This window comes from Aptenodytes forsteri, unplaced genomic scaffold, assembly GCF_000699145.1.
Source record: "Aptenodytes forsteri isolate BGI_AS27 unplaced genomic scaffold, ASM69914v1 Scaffold465, whole genome shotgun sequence".
NCBI lineage: Eukaryota > Metazoa > Chordata > Aves > Sphenisciformes > Spheniscidae > Aptenodytes > Aptenodytes forsteri.
The window spans coordinates 1,850,667-1,866,283 of NW_008795039.1; the positions used below are offsets into that span (position 1 = coordinate 1,850,667).

At 38.1% G+C, this 15,617-nt stretch overlaps 2 protein-coding genes and 1 long non-coding RNA gene across 3 annotated transcripts in view; 2 read left to right on the plus strand and 1 right to left on the minus strand.

Moving 5' to 3' along the window:
• Positions 1 to 3,002: 3,002 nt before the first annotated feature.
• BPNT1 (3'(2'), 5'-bisphosphate nucleotidase 1) lies at positions 3,003 to 13,692 on the minus strand. The gene is made up of 8 exons (XM_009276845.2): positions 12,433 to 13,692; positions 9,039 to 9,143; positions 8,684 to 8,791; positions 8,111 to 8,159; positions 7,291 to 7,382; positions 6,083 to 6,280; positions 5,124 to 5,229; positions 3,003 to 3,606 (listed from the first exon to the last, which is right to left on the minus strand). The coding sequence occupies exons 1-8, from the start codon at positions 12,586 to 12,588 to the stop codon at positions 3,458 to 3,460; spliced, it is 963 nt and encodes a 320-aa protein (XP_009275120.1). The 5' UTR covers positions 12,589 to 13,692; the 3' UTR covers positions 3,003 to 3,457.
• LOC109279395 lies at positions 6,211 to 6,874 on the plus strand. The gene is made up of 2 exons (XR_002086148.1): positions 6,211 to 6,291; positions 6,767 to 6,874. It is a non-coding gene; the product is annotated as an uncharacterized LOC109279395 (long non-coding RNA).
• A 1,504-nt stretch (positions 13,693 to 15,196) lies between the features above and the next one.
• Positions 15,197 to 15,617, plus strand: part of IARS2 (isoleucyl-tRNA synthetase 2, mitochondrial) — a 31,628-nt gene continuing 31,207 nt past the window's right edge. The window contains exons 1-2 of the mRNA XM_009276856.2: positions 15,197 to 15,223; positions 15,475 to 15,558. Coding sequence (XP_009275131.1) covers positions 15,197 to 15,223; positions 15,475 to 15,558 — 111 coding nt within the window. The remainder of the gene's footprint in view (positions 15,224 to 15,474; positions 15,559 to 15,617) is intronic.

The window sequence follows — 15,617 nt, forward strand, 5'->3', positions numbered from 1 at the left end:
CGTTGGCCTCGCTGGGGCCGGGTGCTCACCGGCGGGAGCGGTGTCTGATGCCGGCCGCTTCTCCTCTCACAGCTGCCCCGGCGCTTAGGCAGACCCTTCCCGAGAGCTTTGCAGGAGTTAACTGTAAAAACTCTTGAGCCAGGCGTCTGGCAGCAGCTGTAGAGACAGCTTCAGTCCCTCTTCTGTACGTAACGATACAAACAAATCAAACGGTGCAACATACACCGACACATTTGAGTACAGTGGTTTAACCCATCTGTTCTCATAGAATGTGACTTGTCACGTTCCTCGCAAACACGCACATTTTGCAGTGGGCCAAGCTAGTCTTGGAATGAATTACAAAAATACTGTGTCAGCAGTTTTTCACAGGAGACGCTCAAGTTCACATTGTTACAAGGACAATGCAGCGTCACTGTCCTGTGCTTTTTTTTTTTTTTTTGCCTCCAGTCTATTTTATAGATGGGACTATAGCACCTAACGTGCCAGCAGAGAAATTCTCAAATGCTTGATTGGTGGACCGGCGCTGTTTTGTGCAGTGGGCACAGTGGTACAGCCAGAGCATGACTACACCTTATGTGCTGGCTTTTATCCTTGATTGCTGCTGCTGAATTTTATCTCAACCTTCCATAACGTTTTCCTGTGTTAGCAGTTCTACAGTCTCTATAAGTGTGGAAAGTGGTTCCGTACATAAGCGTCTTTACACATCAGGTAGAAGCCAGTGTATGCCATGTGTCTTCTACTCCCATTGAGGTGACTGTAAATGAGCAGAGAGATACATTATGGCAGAATTAGAAAGGGTCTTATGCTGAGGAAATTTTCAAACATACAGCAAGTTTCAGATGAAAATAAGGATATAGAGACATAGATGAAGATTACTAACAGTGGGTTCTGTACTTGACTTTGTATTTTAATGATTACATGAAAAGACTTACTAAGGCAGGCTTTGTGTTGTCTAAGTCGTTCTACATTTTATCTTAATGCATTTTGCAAATTCACATGCAGATTTTGATGCAACTACTAAAGCACGCATATCCAAGAATTCTGCAGAAGATAAAGGTGAGAATTATGTATAATTGAGGCAGTGAAATTAGATTAATCTTGTACTTGCTACGTGGTTCAAACTTCAGTCGCAATCAATATGTGGAATGATTAAACTTACAATGGGCCAAAATATGAAGAAGGCTCTAATTAAAGCAGGCTGAATCTGTCTTGCGTGCTCTTACTAGTCATGTGCTTGAGGAAGGAGAAGAAAGGTAAGCTATAGATGAAAGGATTAGAAGCATGTGTTGTTCCTATATATGCAGCTTTAATCCAGTGTCATGATAGCATTATGGACTGGCTGATGATGATAGAATGAGGTAAGTGATAATCTTGCTAATTTATCTGTAGATGTTATGATAAGATGACCTCACTAAGGAAAGAGCTTCCTTAGATCCTTTTCCGTGTGTACACATGGAGAGACTGGGAACGCTTTAGTAAGAGTTACTTCGTTAATATCTTTTGGTGTCAAGATGTTCCTGCTTGCTGGAAATAGAGCCAACTTTAAGCCAATGAAGTCTCATTGGTGTTACCCTACTGTGAGGAGAGGATCTTATCAAAGGACTCTAAGGAAATCAGAGATGTTAAATACCTTGTGTGATGAAAGGAGAAGTAATTTGAACACACTGTTGAAAACTGAATTTTGAAATTATCTTCTTTACAGAAAACATAGCTTTTTGTATCTTGAAGTTCAGTGCTAGCATAAAGATGGTTTATAACTTGAACACACTGTTGAAAACTGAAATTATCTTCTTTATGGAAAACACAGCTTTTTGTATCCTGAAGTTCAGTGCTAGCATAAAGATGGTTTGAGTGGACCAAGAGTGTAGTTATTTGGAGGACTTAAACTTGTGGGCAGAGAAGAAGTGAGAATGGGTGCAGTGCAACTTGCAGGCTACTTTGCAATTCTTAGTGTCAGCAGAGGTTAAGGCAAAAAAAAAAGAATTGTGCTGGGAGAGCTTAGGCATTCAGTCTTTACCTAAGCAAGCAGCCAAGTTGAGGCACCCTCCCTGACACCACCCCCTCCCCAAGAACCCAACACATACCACTCTTCTATCCACACAGAGAACAGGAAGAAAAGCACAACTATGTGTTGTCCGTTGAAACTGGCAACTCTTCATGGCATACCTCAGTATGTGTCACATTGTTAGGGAAAGGGAGTCCCTAAGACTCCTTGATTTGAGGATGAGGGACTTGGGTCACAAAATCTGGAGAAAACAAAGTACATAGGAGCCCCACTGATTCAAGATACTCCAGAATCCTAAATTCAGCTTGAAGAGACTTCATCTGTTTTGGCTAAGGTTGCCAATTTTAGCTAGTCATATGTAATTTACTTCTTGTTCTCTTTTGTGTTCAAGTGGACCGAACAGTTGAATCCTGCTTTCCTAACCCCCACGCCTATGGGAATGCTGACTGAAGCAGGCTCTCCAATTTTTAAGTTCATTTTAGGTCATCTTGTCCCCTGCTCTCTCCCCTCCCCTAACATGCCTATGTTCCACAGGAGGGGGAAGTGGTAGTGTCACGTTCTTCAACTCTTGGGGCTGTTGGAAAGGCACCTGGACTTTGTTTCTCTCAAAATTTGGACATGAAAAATTTCACGTTCCAGCATTTCTTTGTCCCCATGTATGACAAAGTGACCTAGGATGCCCAAAGCTGTCCAAGACTGAGGTTGGCATAGACCCCGACAGAGGCATTTCAGATCATCAGAGAGGTGCTGGGAACTCCTCCCCCTGTTGCAGTTTCCTTGGGTTCTCCTCAACTGAGGTGTCCTGAACCCAGCTGTATTAACGCTTCTCTGATCCTCAATGGATCCAATGATCCGGGAACCCCAGTTTGAGACGTCAGAGGTCCAGCTGGACTGTGTCCTCGCTCCTGCAAAACTCGGACAACGCAGCTCACCACAAATAGCAATCTCGGCCATCCCAAAACTGAGTGCAGACCAACAAATTCAAAGATTCACGTCTAAGAATCAAAACTGTCAACTTTATGATAAATGGGCTAATCCATCTAGGCAAATTCTTAGTCCATTTGTATTTAACACAGTAAACCCTTGTTGATTACATACAACAAAAAACATTGAGCAAGATCAGGTAAATGACTTAACATGATTTTGTGCCCTGAATATTAAGATGATTTTTGGACTGTAATGTATGATTAGCAGTATATTCAGCACAGTCATACCACATGAAGAATAAATACTCCCAAAGAATATGGAAAACTGCTATTGAAGAAATGTGACTTTTTTGATGTTGTCTGCTAAACACAGCAAAACAATCTGATCCAACATATACCTAGAGATTCTGTATGTAATTTTGAAATTTTTGAATACCTTAATGGAAGAATTTGGTTCAGATTCTATAAAACAAATTTCAAGCTTGGTTATTTTCTTTCTTTCTTATTGTGAAGATGCTTTACTGCTTTAAGGCACAAGAGATTGTTTAACGGTGTTAGGAATACGACTGGCATAATAGTCATAATTTCGCAAAGCGGCAAGGACCCCAGCTGAATTCATGTGTTTCACTTCCTTGTTATACTGGAATGCATTTCCATGGATATCAGTTATCTTGCCTGCAAAAAAAAGAAAAAAAAATTATTCCAGCAAACAGGAGTTGGAGAGAGAGAATCTGTTTTATTAGTACAAGTGACATAACTAAAAAAAACAGACAGTCTTTGGGGTACACATGCCTGTCTTCAGATGTGAAATATCTTTCTTTGCTCCTTAAGTGCAACAGTTTTTTATTGACCGAAATCAAATAACTAATGGTTTTCTTTCAGTACTTAAATTCCTTGTGTTTCAGAAAAAGGAGGATTAGTACAAGTGACATAACTAAAAAAAACAGACAGTCTTTGGGGTACACATGCCTGTCTTCAGATGTGAAATATCTTTGCTCCCAGTTTAAGTGCAACAGTTTTTTATTGACCGAAATCAAATAACTAATGGTTTTCTTTTCTTTCAGCAATACTTAAATTCCTTGTGTTTCAGAAAAAGGAAAACAACGTCTCTCTCTTACGGATTAATTAAAATGCTTCCCGAGTAGTTTATACATTGGCCGTTGGCAAGAAGGAAAGAAAAATCCTCAGTTCAAGTAAAAGCCAGGGTAAGTCTATACAACAAACTCTAACATCGTATAGAAATACCCCAGCTGGTTTTAAATGAGTTTCTAGAAATCACTTAGCAAGAGCAACACAGATCTTTCTGCAAGCTAATTTAACCACGAGATACCTACATAACGAGGAGGCTAAATACAGCACTGTGCTGCCCCAGATTGGTTACTTTTTTGTGCCTGAGCTAACCTGTTTAAAGCTATCCCAGTTATCAACGCTAGAGACTGCAGAGGAGTTAAATGATGTCATTATGAAGCCTGTTATCCTTGCTTGACAGAATTTAGGAGATCAAACCCCACAATTTTAGCACATGGTGGTAAAAGGTCTATCAATGTGAACAGCAGAGAAAGTATAATAATAATACTCAAATTCTTGTCAGTGAGACTTTTCATAACTTCTCTAACCCCTTACCCCCTAGAAAGGTGAAGTGGCTTATGTTGGCTGGAGACCGCTAATTTTACTGAATTACGTGAACGGCTCAAGTTTGGAGTTTGTACATCTGAGGAACAACTGCATGATTTGGCCTATTGTTGTTGTTTTAAACAATTCAATGTCCACATATTACGTAATATGTTACTAATAACATACTACTATATCCAGTTAGTAGGACAGCGTGATTTTACTGTGAAATAGTAGCCAACAGAAAAAAAGCCGTTTGTTTTGAAAATACTAAAATCAATATACCCAAAGTTTTGGAATTTGGCTTTTTTCATTATTTGACAGTTATTGACTGTATTAGTCCAGGGCAAAACAGATCATATCATGCTTTCCAGAGCATAATTTGTTGTCCCTTTGGAGTTACTGTCGATTTCAAAGGGCTCAAAGCTCCTAGCGAATCGTGACTATTTAAAAATACATACGTACTGTCATTTTTCTTTCCAAAGACATGTTTGGAAATTCTTTTTTTCTATGAAAAGTTTAAATAACTTTAAATTGATGCAGTTTCATTTATCTTGGAATTTTGAATGGTATTAACTTACCTCCCACAGCATGTAGAATAGCTTCAGGTGCACACGTATCCCATTTCTTGCACCCAGGACTGGCAAATACATAAGCAGATGCCTTGCCTTCTATAAGTTGAATGATCTGTTGTGAATAGAGAGTGGCAATCATTGCAAAGGATCTAGGCGTTTAGAAATGGGTGAAAATAACACCAGGAAATAGGGATCTGATCAGTTTATTCTATGTACTTACGGTCAGAAAAGGAACACCAGCCATTTTCTTTCCGGTATTACAAGAAATTGTATTAAGATTTAGAAAGCTATATACTGTATTACCATTCTGAATGACCTATTTTTGATTGTTATAAATACAGTCTATAGGATGAAAATCTGCTTTAGTTTCAGAAACAAGAATTCCCACCTTGTGCAAGTACTAAAAAAATAAAGTGGAAACTATCTCCATGTTGTCTTGGTGCCATTTTGGGCCTTGCACATGTTGGAGAAAAGAGATTGGAGGGTCTGTTTTTGACAGCCATGACAAAACTAAGCTTTAAAAACTGTAGCAAATGAGTATTCCCTGTATGCAGAGAAGTTTTGCAAAGGAAATATCACTGCGTGCTTCTATTTTTACCCTTTCATATGTGCTGCTGCTAGATAGTTGGAACAAAAACTGTATAACATGAACAGGAGGTAATGTCTAATAATTGTGATTAAATTGAATTCGCATTTAGTCATTCTGGTCTTAGAACTTTTTATTTTCTCCCCTACGAAGATGGACCTCAGCCACGACCAGCATGGCCACGGTTACAAATATACCTGTACCAAATTCTCTCTACCTCACAGCAGACTGAATGTTAGGAAGAGAAGTTGTGCTGGGGAAGGAGGAGGAAGTCTCCTGTACGTTCATGCAAGTAAGCAAATGATTTCTTTAAAAATTCTTTTTCTTATTCCAAAGGTACCACCTCCCAGTAAAAACAAAAGATTTTGAGTTTTCATACCTTGTTTCCTGCTCCTCCGACTCTGATGACACTGTCTGGGTTCAAGGCACTGATGCAGTCGTTTACCAGGGTACTGCTGTGAGAACGGGTGGTAACGATGATGTGTTTCCCAGGAGGTGCTTCTGTGAGCTGAAATCCAAAGGCACCTATGCCCAGGACTCCCCAGATTGTCCTGCCCAGCACAGCATCAGCTCCTGCCTACGAGAAAGGTACACAGGTCCAGGTGATGGTTAATCATAGTGACCAGCTTTTAAAGCACAAATGGAAAGGAGTACCTAGAGACATCTTTGCGTATCAGGGAGTATAATATTAATACTGGGTTATACATTTAAACAATGGCACTTAAAAAGAACTACTCTAGAGCCCAGAGTGAAAAATTGGCTCTTATTCCCTCTAAGGCAATGACATCATTTACTCTTTTCTTATCTGACATTGTGACATTGTGGTGGTGCATTACATCCTGCCTCCAATGACTGACAAATTAATATTTGTATATTTCTGTACTTCAGGCACAATCTGTAACTGAAAATATCTTGTCATTTTAAATGTTTCATCATACATATCACATAGAACGTATAGAATCAGCTGATGATATGCATTACATCAGCTCAAGAGCTTTTTCTTTAAATTCTAGTAAGTTTGTTTAATCAGGCTGCATCATGGGCTTTTTTCTGCCCCTCACAGAAAATACTGAAATAATCTCCAAACGCGTGTAAGTGCCTGTAAGTTGGCCGTCCTGGACTTAAACCTGAAGCCTGGCCTGATACACTCCAACCCAGCTGTCAGTGACAGGTACGCTTGGTTTATTTAGGGCTGCAGATTTATGGCAGTTACCACACATCACAAACGCACCTATCGCATGGGCTTCCTAAGGAATTTCTAGCAAAGACTGCAAAAATACCAATCTGTACTTGTTTTACAATATGTTCTTTATATGTACTGTAGTAATATGTACAGTACCTATGTAATATACACTATATTAGTATATTATACACGCCTCAGGATTCAGTATGGCTGTTAGTAGGTCCCTGAGATTCAGGGACCAACATTCAAAATTGCGTATATTTAATAAAAACAACACTCCTTATATTACAACATGAAGTCCACTACACACTGCTTTTCAGTTGAAAATGTGCTAACTAGAAATGGCTTAGAAGTGACAGTTAGAAATCACCTAATGCTTTTAAACAAACCAATGCATTTAATACCTCATAGTTGTAATATGGCTGGTTAATAACTCCTGCTATTGCTTTGCCTCCGTAAGCAATTCCAATAAGAACCGTTACGTGGTCAAGGAGACCTGTACGGAAATAATATGAATGTAGTTATGCTTGAAAAAGAGAAATATATATATTCAAAACTAGCAATTTGTTGACAGTTGTACATCTCTTTTCAGGAAATGGGGAAAAAATCTGCCTAAAAGATTTTACATTGATCAACTAAAAGATGCAGCAGGAGGCTAAAGTGAGGTTTTGGCATATTGGTTTTGGAGGTTTTTCTTTTTTTCTTCATTTTAGGGTCTATTTCTATGGACACAAATTAGGCTTTGCTGAAAACAGTTTCTGCCCATAACTGAAGAATTATGATTTTGGGGAAGAAGTTGTTTTATTTTGAAAGGGCTACAAATACAGCTCCGGTATTTGGGTTGTTTGAAGAGGAGGATGTAAATATAACTGAGCATATTCCTGTGCGAATGGGAGATTTAGTCCCTCAATTCAAAGTATATGCGAAATTGTAAGTTTGACTAAAAACTTGAGACAACCTGCCAGCAATCAAAGGGAGCCCTTTGCTCCCTGAAATGATAAAAACTGGTGGGCACTCAGTAGCCCATCAGGAATATTCAATACTGGTTAGAACTGAATGGAATGATTAAAAAATTCCATAGAACTCAAAAAGTACAGAAACAACATCAGCCTTATGAAACAATACTGTATGTAACTTCTATCAGAAAACTGTTTACATGTACATGCTACTTTATTACATTGCTATAATTTTTTCTGAATCAGCAGAATTAAAAGAGAAGCCAACCTTCAGTGTACTCCTTGGTTCCATCCAAGGGATCAACCCATATTACAAGCTTTAAAAATAAAAAAATAAGGAAAATTAACAAATACAAATCATGTAAATTACCATGCAAAGTATATATTTTGCTTTAGTGCTTTTATTTCCTTACGGCAGTAAGGAAATAGATTCAAATTTTTAACATTATGATATGACTGAAGCCTACAATAGTATTTTACACAAAAAAGCTTAAAAACTGACTGGAACTTCTCAGCAAATATCTTAATAGAGGTGTGAAGTCTTAAACTGAACATGGAAGTGACATTACTTTCTTATGTCCAAAGTAGATTCCTTCCAAATAAATTTGAATCACAAGTTGTAAGAAGCAAATTTCCATTTCCCGTTATTGCACACAGGGATATGCAGCATTTCCAGCTCTGGAAGTGTGATTCTCATGACTACATTTCAGTTTTCAAACCAAAAAGAAAAAATGGCAACACTGAAATAACCCTTTTTCTTAATACATTCTTAGCTAAAATCAATAAGTAATGTAGATAGAGTGTAAACTATGAAGACATATGTATAGCATTACCACATTACCTCTTCCTCTTTAATTCCTGTGTACTGAGCAGGACAAGTTCTCTTCAGTATTTCTTCGCAGTGACCATCTTCAATTAATTCCTCAGTTACCTCATCAGCGGGCAGGTCCTAACAACAGGATTCTCAAAATTATTAGTAAAAGGTGTTGGACTCACCTTGATTTGCCTTAGAACTGTGGATTTGCTTGCCACTTACTTGACAAAGCTAATGCAATGGACGGATGAAATGGGGTGGAAATATTAAAAAAAAAAAAAAAAAAAAAAAAAAAAAAAGATTTCCTAAAACCTGCCAAAGCAAATTCCACTGCAAGTTACAGCAAGTTAAGTTGTTAGTATGAAATAAATTAGGTACTTACTTCTTCTCCTATGATTGTCACCTTGGGAAACTTCCGTGCCAGGGAAGCACAAATGCTCATTTGTACCAGTCGGTCAGCTTTGGTCTGCAAGTCATTGGCTCCGGTCTGTCAAAGGATGGAGAGGAATTTGTGTATTTCAAAAGAGCGACAACAAAACCCAGTACAATAGCCCATATGTCACCCTGAATTTCTACCTTGTAATGAAAAAGAAGTCTAATTTGATAAATCATCAACCTAGTAAGTGATCTTGAAAGAGGCAGGCTAACAACTGAAACAAGCAGAGCTTCCCTGTACACCCCAGAGCTAAGGTAGACTGGTATGATATTAGAACAATATTTACATGCTGTGTTCTTCTCATGCACTGGTGCAATTGTACTGAATATGTATTTGTGCAAATACTACACTATGTACAGAATAAATTAATACAAGTATGAACCCAGATATAATACAAGAGGGAAAAGCAAAAATTAAGATGTTACCAGGAAAAAATAAATATTTTAAGGCTCACTGGAGAGACATGGCAAATTAGGAAAGAGGAGAAATACAGGGAAGGTGTTAGTAAAAGGTGATTTAAAGGTCCAATTAATCTAGCTTGTTTAAAAAAAAAAAAAAGGAAACAGTTATGATGTATAAATTTCTAAATAGTGAACGGATCCTTAGTCTAGCAGACAAAGACCAAGGAGGGCCAGAAGCTAACCAGTGAAATTGAACTTGACAATAATTCCCATACATATTTTCCAGCAAAAATACTAGAGAGGAAATGGTGGATTTGGTGTCTCAAGATGACATGTGAAACAGTGACTGAAAGCCTTCCCAAAAGATGCAGTGTAGCCAAACATACGTTGCCAGGTGGGTTACAGTAATTTTGTCTTAAACATAAATAACCTGCTATATAGTGGAAGTGGGTAACTTATTAATACTTTCTGGCCTTAATCTTCATGTATCTATGAATGGAGGAGCCCTTTAGGTCCGGAGATGGAATCCCAGTAAGAAATACTTCTGTTAGGACAGGAGTTAAGAAAGCCAGTTTATCCAAGGATTTGCATCTTAGTTGAATCAAACAAAAATTTTATTTTATCTGCTTGTATCTTATTTGGTGACAACATGAAAATTGTTTTATCTGGCTACAGAAATTAGCCATAGGAATGGAATATTCCATTTAGAATCATGTTATGGGTTAATTTTTGCATGTTCAAAACCTAGTCTGCCCCTTTATCCAATTGCCTATTTTTATGAAACTTGCTATTTTTTTTTTTTTAAATTTCCCTCTCATCCCCTGATAAATTTGGTTGAATTTGACACTGAGTTTAGACTCGGAAAGATCAAGTTATTGCAGAGAATGTCCTTTGTTCCAGGACACCAGCCTAATAAAACAGTATGAAGTAGTTCTTCAAAACAGTCATCAATAACGTAAGAATGGCTGGACAAAATGCCTACCTACCAATTGGGAAAAAAAAAAGAAAATAAAAATGCTACAAGGAGAAGCAATATAAATGGAGAGCTTAGAGCTGACTGGGGGACAGAAAACTCTGGACATCAGGAGAGGAAGGAGAGGAGCTAGCTAAAAATTCAACTGTCCTTGAACTATTTTTCCTCATCTAGATAAATGGATGGGAGGTCAATGTGTTGAGGGAAAAGGTGGAACATCATTGTCTTCCTAGCTTTTCTAAAGCTTTCAATAAGACCAGCTGGAATTGGTCTTCATGTTTGCTGACTGCAGAAAGAGGATGAATGATGAGAAGCAGCACTTTCTGTTCTTGTGCATCTCTTCCCTCCAGACTGTAAAGCAGAGGCACGTACAGGTTCTCTCTCTTGCATTCTTCCTCGTTCTTCACCAGCACCTTTGACGAGAAGCTTGCAGGAATTTTGAGATCGCTAGTCCCTCCAACAGGAACCTCTTCCTGTTGTTTTGTTTTCCATCTAATTTTGTGTGTTTGTAGTTTTCATTTAAAAAAAAAAGTATGTATAACCAGTCTTATTTAGAACCAACATCACCTGTTACTTTCGATAATTTTTGTTATACTGTATTTATAATTATTTACTTAATTGGTTACAGAGCTTAAAATGTGTTCATTTGCTGGTTTTATTATGTTAGAAAATGATTGAGCAATGCATTTCTGATTTACTGGGAAATAATACTAATACACATGCATTTTTTTAAAGTGACACCAAATTAAATGGATAAAAGTTTTAGATCATTTAGTTTTAGTTCAAATTACCTTAAGCTTGCTGGACTCTTAAAAAATAAGCTTAATGAAACTTGTTTATGCATTTAAAATTAACTGGTTAATCAAAGTACAGACAGTGCTTCCTTTGTACCTCTGGATGCAAGTATTTTAAGGCTTTCTTGTAGTGAAGCTGCATTAGTTTTTCCAAGAACCTAAAAGCAGGTTATGTGGGAGCGTATATTCTACTTACGTGTCTGAGAATCCTGCTGTGCATCTAAGTACTTTTGAAAACAGATTGTTACTTTCCAGGGTTTTTTTTTTTTAATTCTCTCCCCCATACACCTGATTTTAATTGCTTAGGAAAAAAAGGGAGCAAGAAAAACTTGCAAATGTTTTCACAGTGGTAAATAGAACTGACCAAATGGGGAAAAAAAAAACTTTTTGCATCTACTGTCTGAACTGACAATAAAAGTCATAAAGGATCAGGCTTTTCTTCACAACTGCCTGAAAGTGCTTACTACCAGAAAAATGTAAATACCAGCAATTACTTCAATGTAAAGACCAAAAATATTAGAGATACTTAATGCAGTCCCTAATATTGTGACATACCTAGCAAGCTAGAATTATCGTCAAAAGTTAATTCCACCTACCCTAGTACTGTAGTCAAAACAAAGATCCTGGCTCATCAGTGCAGCTAACTAACAGCAAATTAAGAACTTCATGCAGATGACTGTAATTTCATTTCTGTTTTCTATTTAGAATTAAATTTGAAGCTCCGAATTTATTTTGAAAACGCTGATTTACAATAAAACCTAAGGTTCTTTTTTGTTTTAAGAAACTAAACACTGATTTATCCTAATCCAAAATTCATCAAGGGCACAGTACTTCAAGCTGTACTACAGTTGTTAGAACACAGGTATGGAATTTAATGGGAAGAGACATTATTACGAATTCTGACATTCTATCCAAAGCTTGTGTTTTGTGAGGGGAATAAGGACAAAATTATGGTGTGTTTCTTTTAAGTGTCCGAACATTCTTCAGAAATACTGGTCAAAAGACACTTCTCCAGTGCTCTTTTAATCCTTTAATAAGGAATATCTCTTGTATCAGAGAGGTGAGGACTGTATTTCCTTCCCCAGTTGCTGATCTTCAAAAATACGACTTTGACCTGTATCTAACTCAGCATTAATAAGAGAAACTAAATTGGAACAAAGTAAAAGTAATACCTTCTCCACTATCCCCAGATCTCCTGCAGCCATTACATTTCTAACAATTGTTGCAGCTTTTTCCGCAACAGAATACGCAGAGGCGACCACACGCATGAGTAGAGCTGGAGAAGCCATACTGAATGCTGAAAAGAAACAAAAAGCAAGCTTGTACATTCCTCTTCAAGAGAAGACAAGATGGAAGTATTTTACGTAACATTCCAAACAGATACAGTTTAAGCTGAGTAGGAAGGGGAAAGCGAGTTACTGCCAGTGAGTAGTAACGAAGTGAGCTTTGACTTTTTTAAAAATACAATTAACAAACACAGGGCTATAAAGCTATCTTAGACAAGATTTTTCAAATATCCGTGCTCTGTCTGACAGTGAACCTAGTTCTCCTCACTAAAATAAAATCTGGCATTAAACAAGAACAGCAGCAGCAACTCTTTATCATAAATGTTAAGAAGAAGTGTAGTCTACACACAGTACTCATTTTTTGTACATTTTGAACATAAGTTCATTTTTTCAGAACTGAACCTACAGAGTTGGTTTGTGCCCAGACTCAAGTACAAGGCTACCAGACAGGATGACAACAGCAACTTTACTTACTCTTTTCATTTGTTTAAATATAAAATAGGCTTTTGTAGATGGCCTAATTGTGGACACAAAGATACTGCAAACACTGCACTTGCATGCGAAAGTCTGCTCATCTAAATTTTACCATCCTTTCTGTACTTCTTTAACTTCTCTTGATTTCTTTAAGGAAATCTTATTACATCTTCCTCCCCTCAACACTGCATGTCCCGTCATTCTTCCTGTGGCATTGTCTTCTACGGCTGTTCCCCAGCACACAGCGGTGCAATTCACTATGCCTTCAGTTCCCAAATAGAAGAATAACTATCCCTCTTGCAAAAGGCTAGCAATTATCCATTCCTCCTAGCTTTTCTCCACCTCAGGAAAAAGAAGTATCGATAACCATGCTGTATTCTTTAAAAGGCAGTGCTAGTTGCTTTTTATGTTTCCCTGTCAGGTTTTTTTATCTGCGTAGATTACATCCTTTTTGGGTTGGGCTCACATGTGAGATATACTTCCAAGTAAACACTTGAGCACAGCGCTAGAAAAAAAAACCACAGAGGAACTCATTAATCACCACATAGAAGATGATATATTCGGCTTACCCCACAATCAGTAGTTGCAGCAATTGCAGCAAGTGTTGCGTAAGTGGCAATAGGTCATTATACAATACCTTTCCTTTCTTGCTTGAGAAATCTCCTCGGTAAAGTATAATATAATGAGGTGATAAGGCTAGCTACTGTAGATGATATTGATGTGACCTCAAGTTCACGTCTGTTTTCAGCAAAGGCAAACCACACAGTTAGCAACAGGTATCAAAATCCCAAATTTAGCTGGCTTAAGAGCTTTTTCAGCATTTTAGAAACACTGTATGTGTATCTCTAAAGTCAGAAGATCTCTGAAGCTAAGAGTAGAGTGATTGTATAAGTACATTCAAAAAGCACAGCTGCTAGTGTTAATTATTATTTACTGCTCATGACTGGGGGCAAAGTGCTCTGGAGTCCTGTAAAATAGCCACGGTCCGTGCCCAAAGCACACGTGTGGGCTATCTTGGACTGGTAACAATGGTTACAGAGGAAATTTTGGAAGCGCTACCTGTGGCAAAAAGCACCTCTCAAACAATTGAAAGTCATAGAGCAAATGTGTCGTAACACATGGGAAGACAGATGCTATTTTAAGTATATACCATCACGTGAAACAAGTTAACAAGAAGGAAAATTGAATGTAGCTGATTCCATACTGAAAATATCTGGAATATGAGTACTTCTGAGAGAAAGTAAAAAAATTAGCATATTAGATGGGAAGTTTGGGCTACAGAATGAAGATTTTATGCTCAGCTTCTCATTCTTCATTTGACCTCTTCCTGCACATTTGATCCTGCTTTGTAAAATGAGGTTAAAACTTACTTCATCGGTTTAAAGGCTCGATTTATTTAATGTTTGCATAAAGTTTCAAAAGACTCAGAAAACAATACAGAACTACTCTCTTACATTCTTGAAGCTTGACCCAAGGTGTTTCTTGGGCACATTTTTCTTGGACATGCAAAAGGCAAACAAGCATACTTTCTTTCTGTAGTGAACCTACACCTGGAATCTCTAAGCAGACCTTAAAATTAAAATATTCTTATGAAAAAACAAGGTTTATTAAGAGAAACTGAAATGGGAGGTTCAGCGCCCCCTCCTCCCCAATATAGACTAACTAACTGATGAAGTGCAAAGCATGTTATTACTGCAAAAGGTGCCTCAAATTTTTACAGGGCTGCATCTCCTGTGTGGCACATCTTCTGCTGCGCCGGACCTTTTTGGTTAGGTAAGTGTGCGTGCTAGTTGGCCATAAGTTTCTTATCTCTGTGGCTTTTTGATCTCAAATTAACTAGTTTATTTATAAGTTTATGGCGCATTCTTTCTGATGAGGGCAATGTCTAATGTATACTTCCACAATACATTCAAGAACATATTGCTTCGGACAAACAAGTTTGACTCTTACAAAACTGTACAGTTTAGAAAGATTGCACGGCAACTATCCCTCAATTTAAATTTGCGTATTATTTTCAAAACATACCTCGTCCTCCAAAGACCATCCGTCCTCTCTCCTAGCCTAGCAACCAAATTGTTGAACGGTCTCAACTTGACAAATCGGCCTGCTTTCATACCTCCTAAAATAAACGGGTTCCCCAGTTCTTGTTAACTTTGAAATATTTAACTATTACAGGATGGCTACAATTAGTTTATCAAAACAGGTATGAAGGTTTTGTCGATGAGGCTATCTCAGAGTCTTTTCTGCAAACATCCATTTTCCAAGTTTACCGTTTCACCCGGTGAAAGGAGAAAATGGACATCACGGACAGCATGCCTTTAAACGCAAGTGCTGAGCTATGACTTCTTCCTCCGAACTCTTCAAAGCCCAAGTGACTGGAGCTCCCTATTTCTTTACAGTAAACTCTGGCTCACATTTAGTAAAAGATAAACTTTTCGTTCCGCGTAATGTGAGGAAACGGTGTTTACCCAGCAGAAGCGGGCTGGGACTCGGAGTGGGAACGCCGGGGTCCCGCTGCGGTTCACCGGCAGCATTCCGGTGGGAAGGGGCTGCGCTACCCCATTCCACCACACTGCTTTGACCCCTTTTGCGTTTGT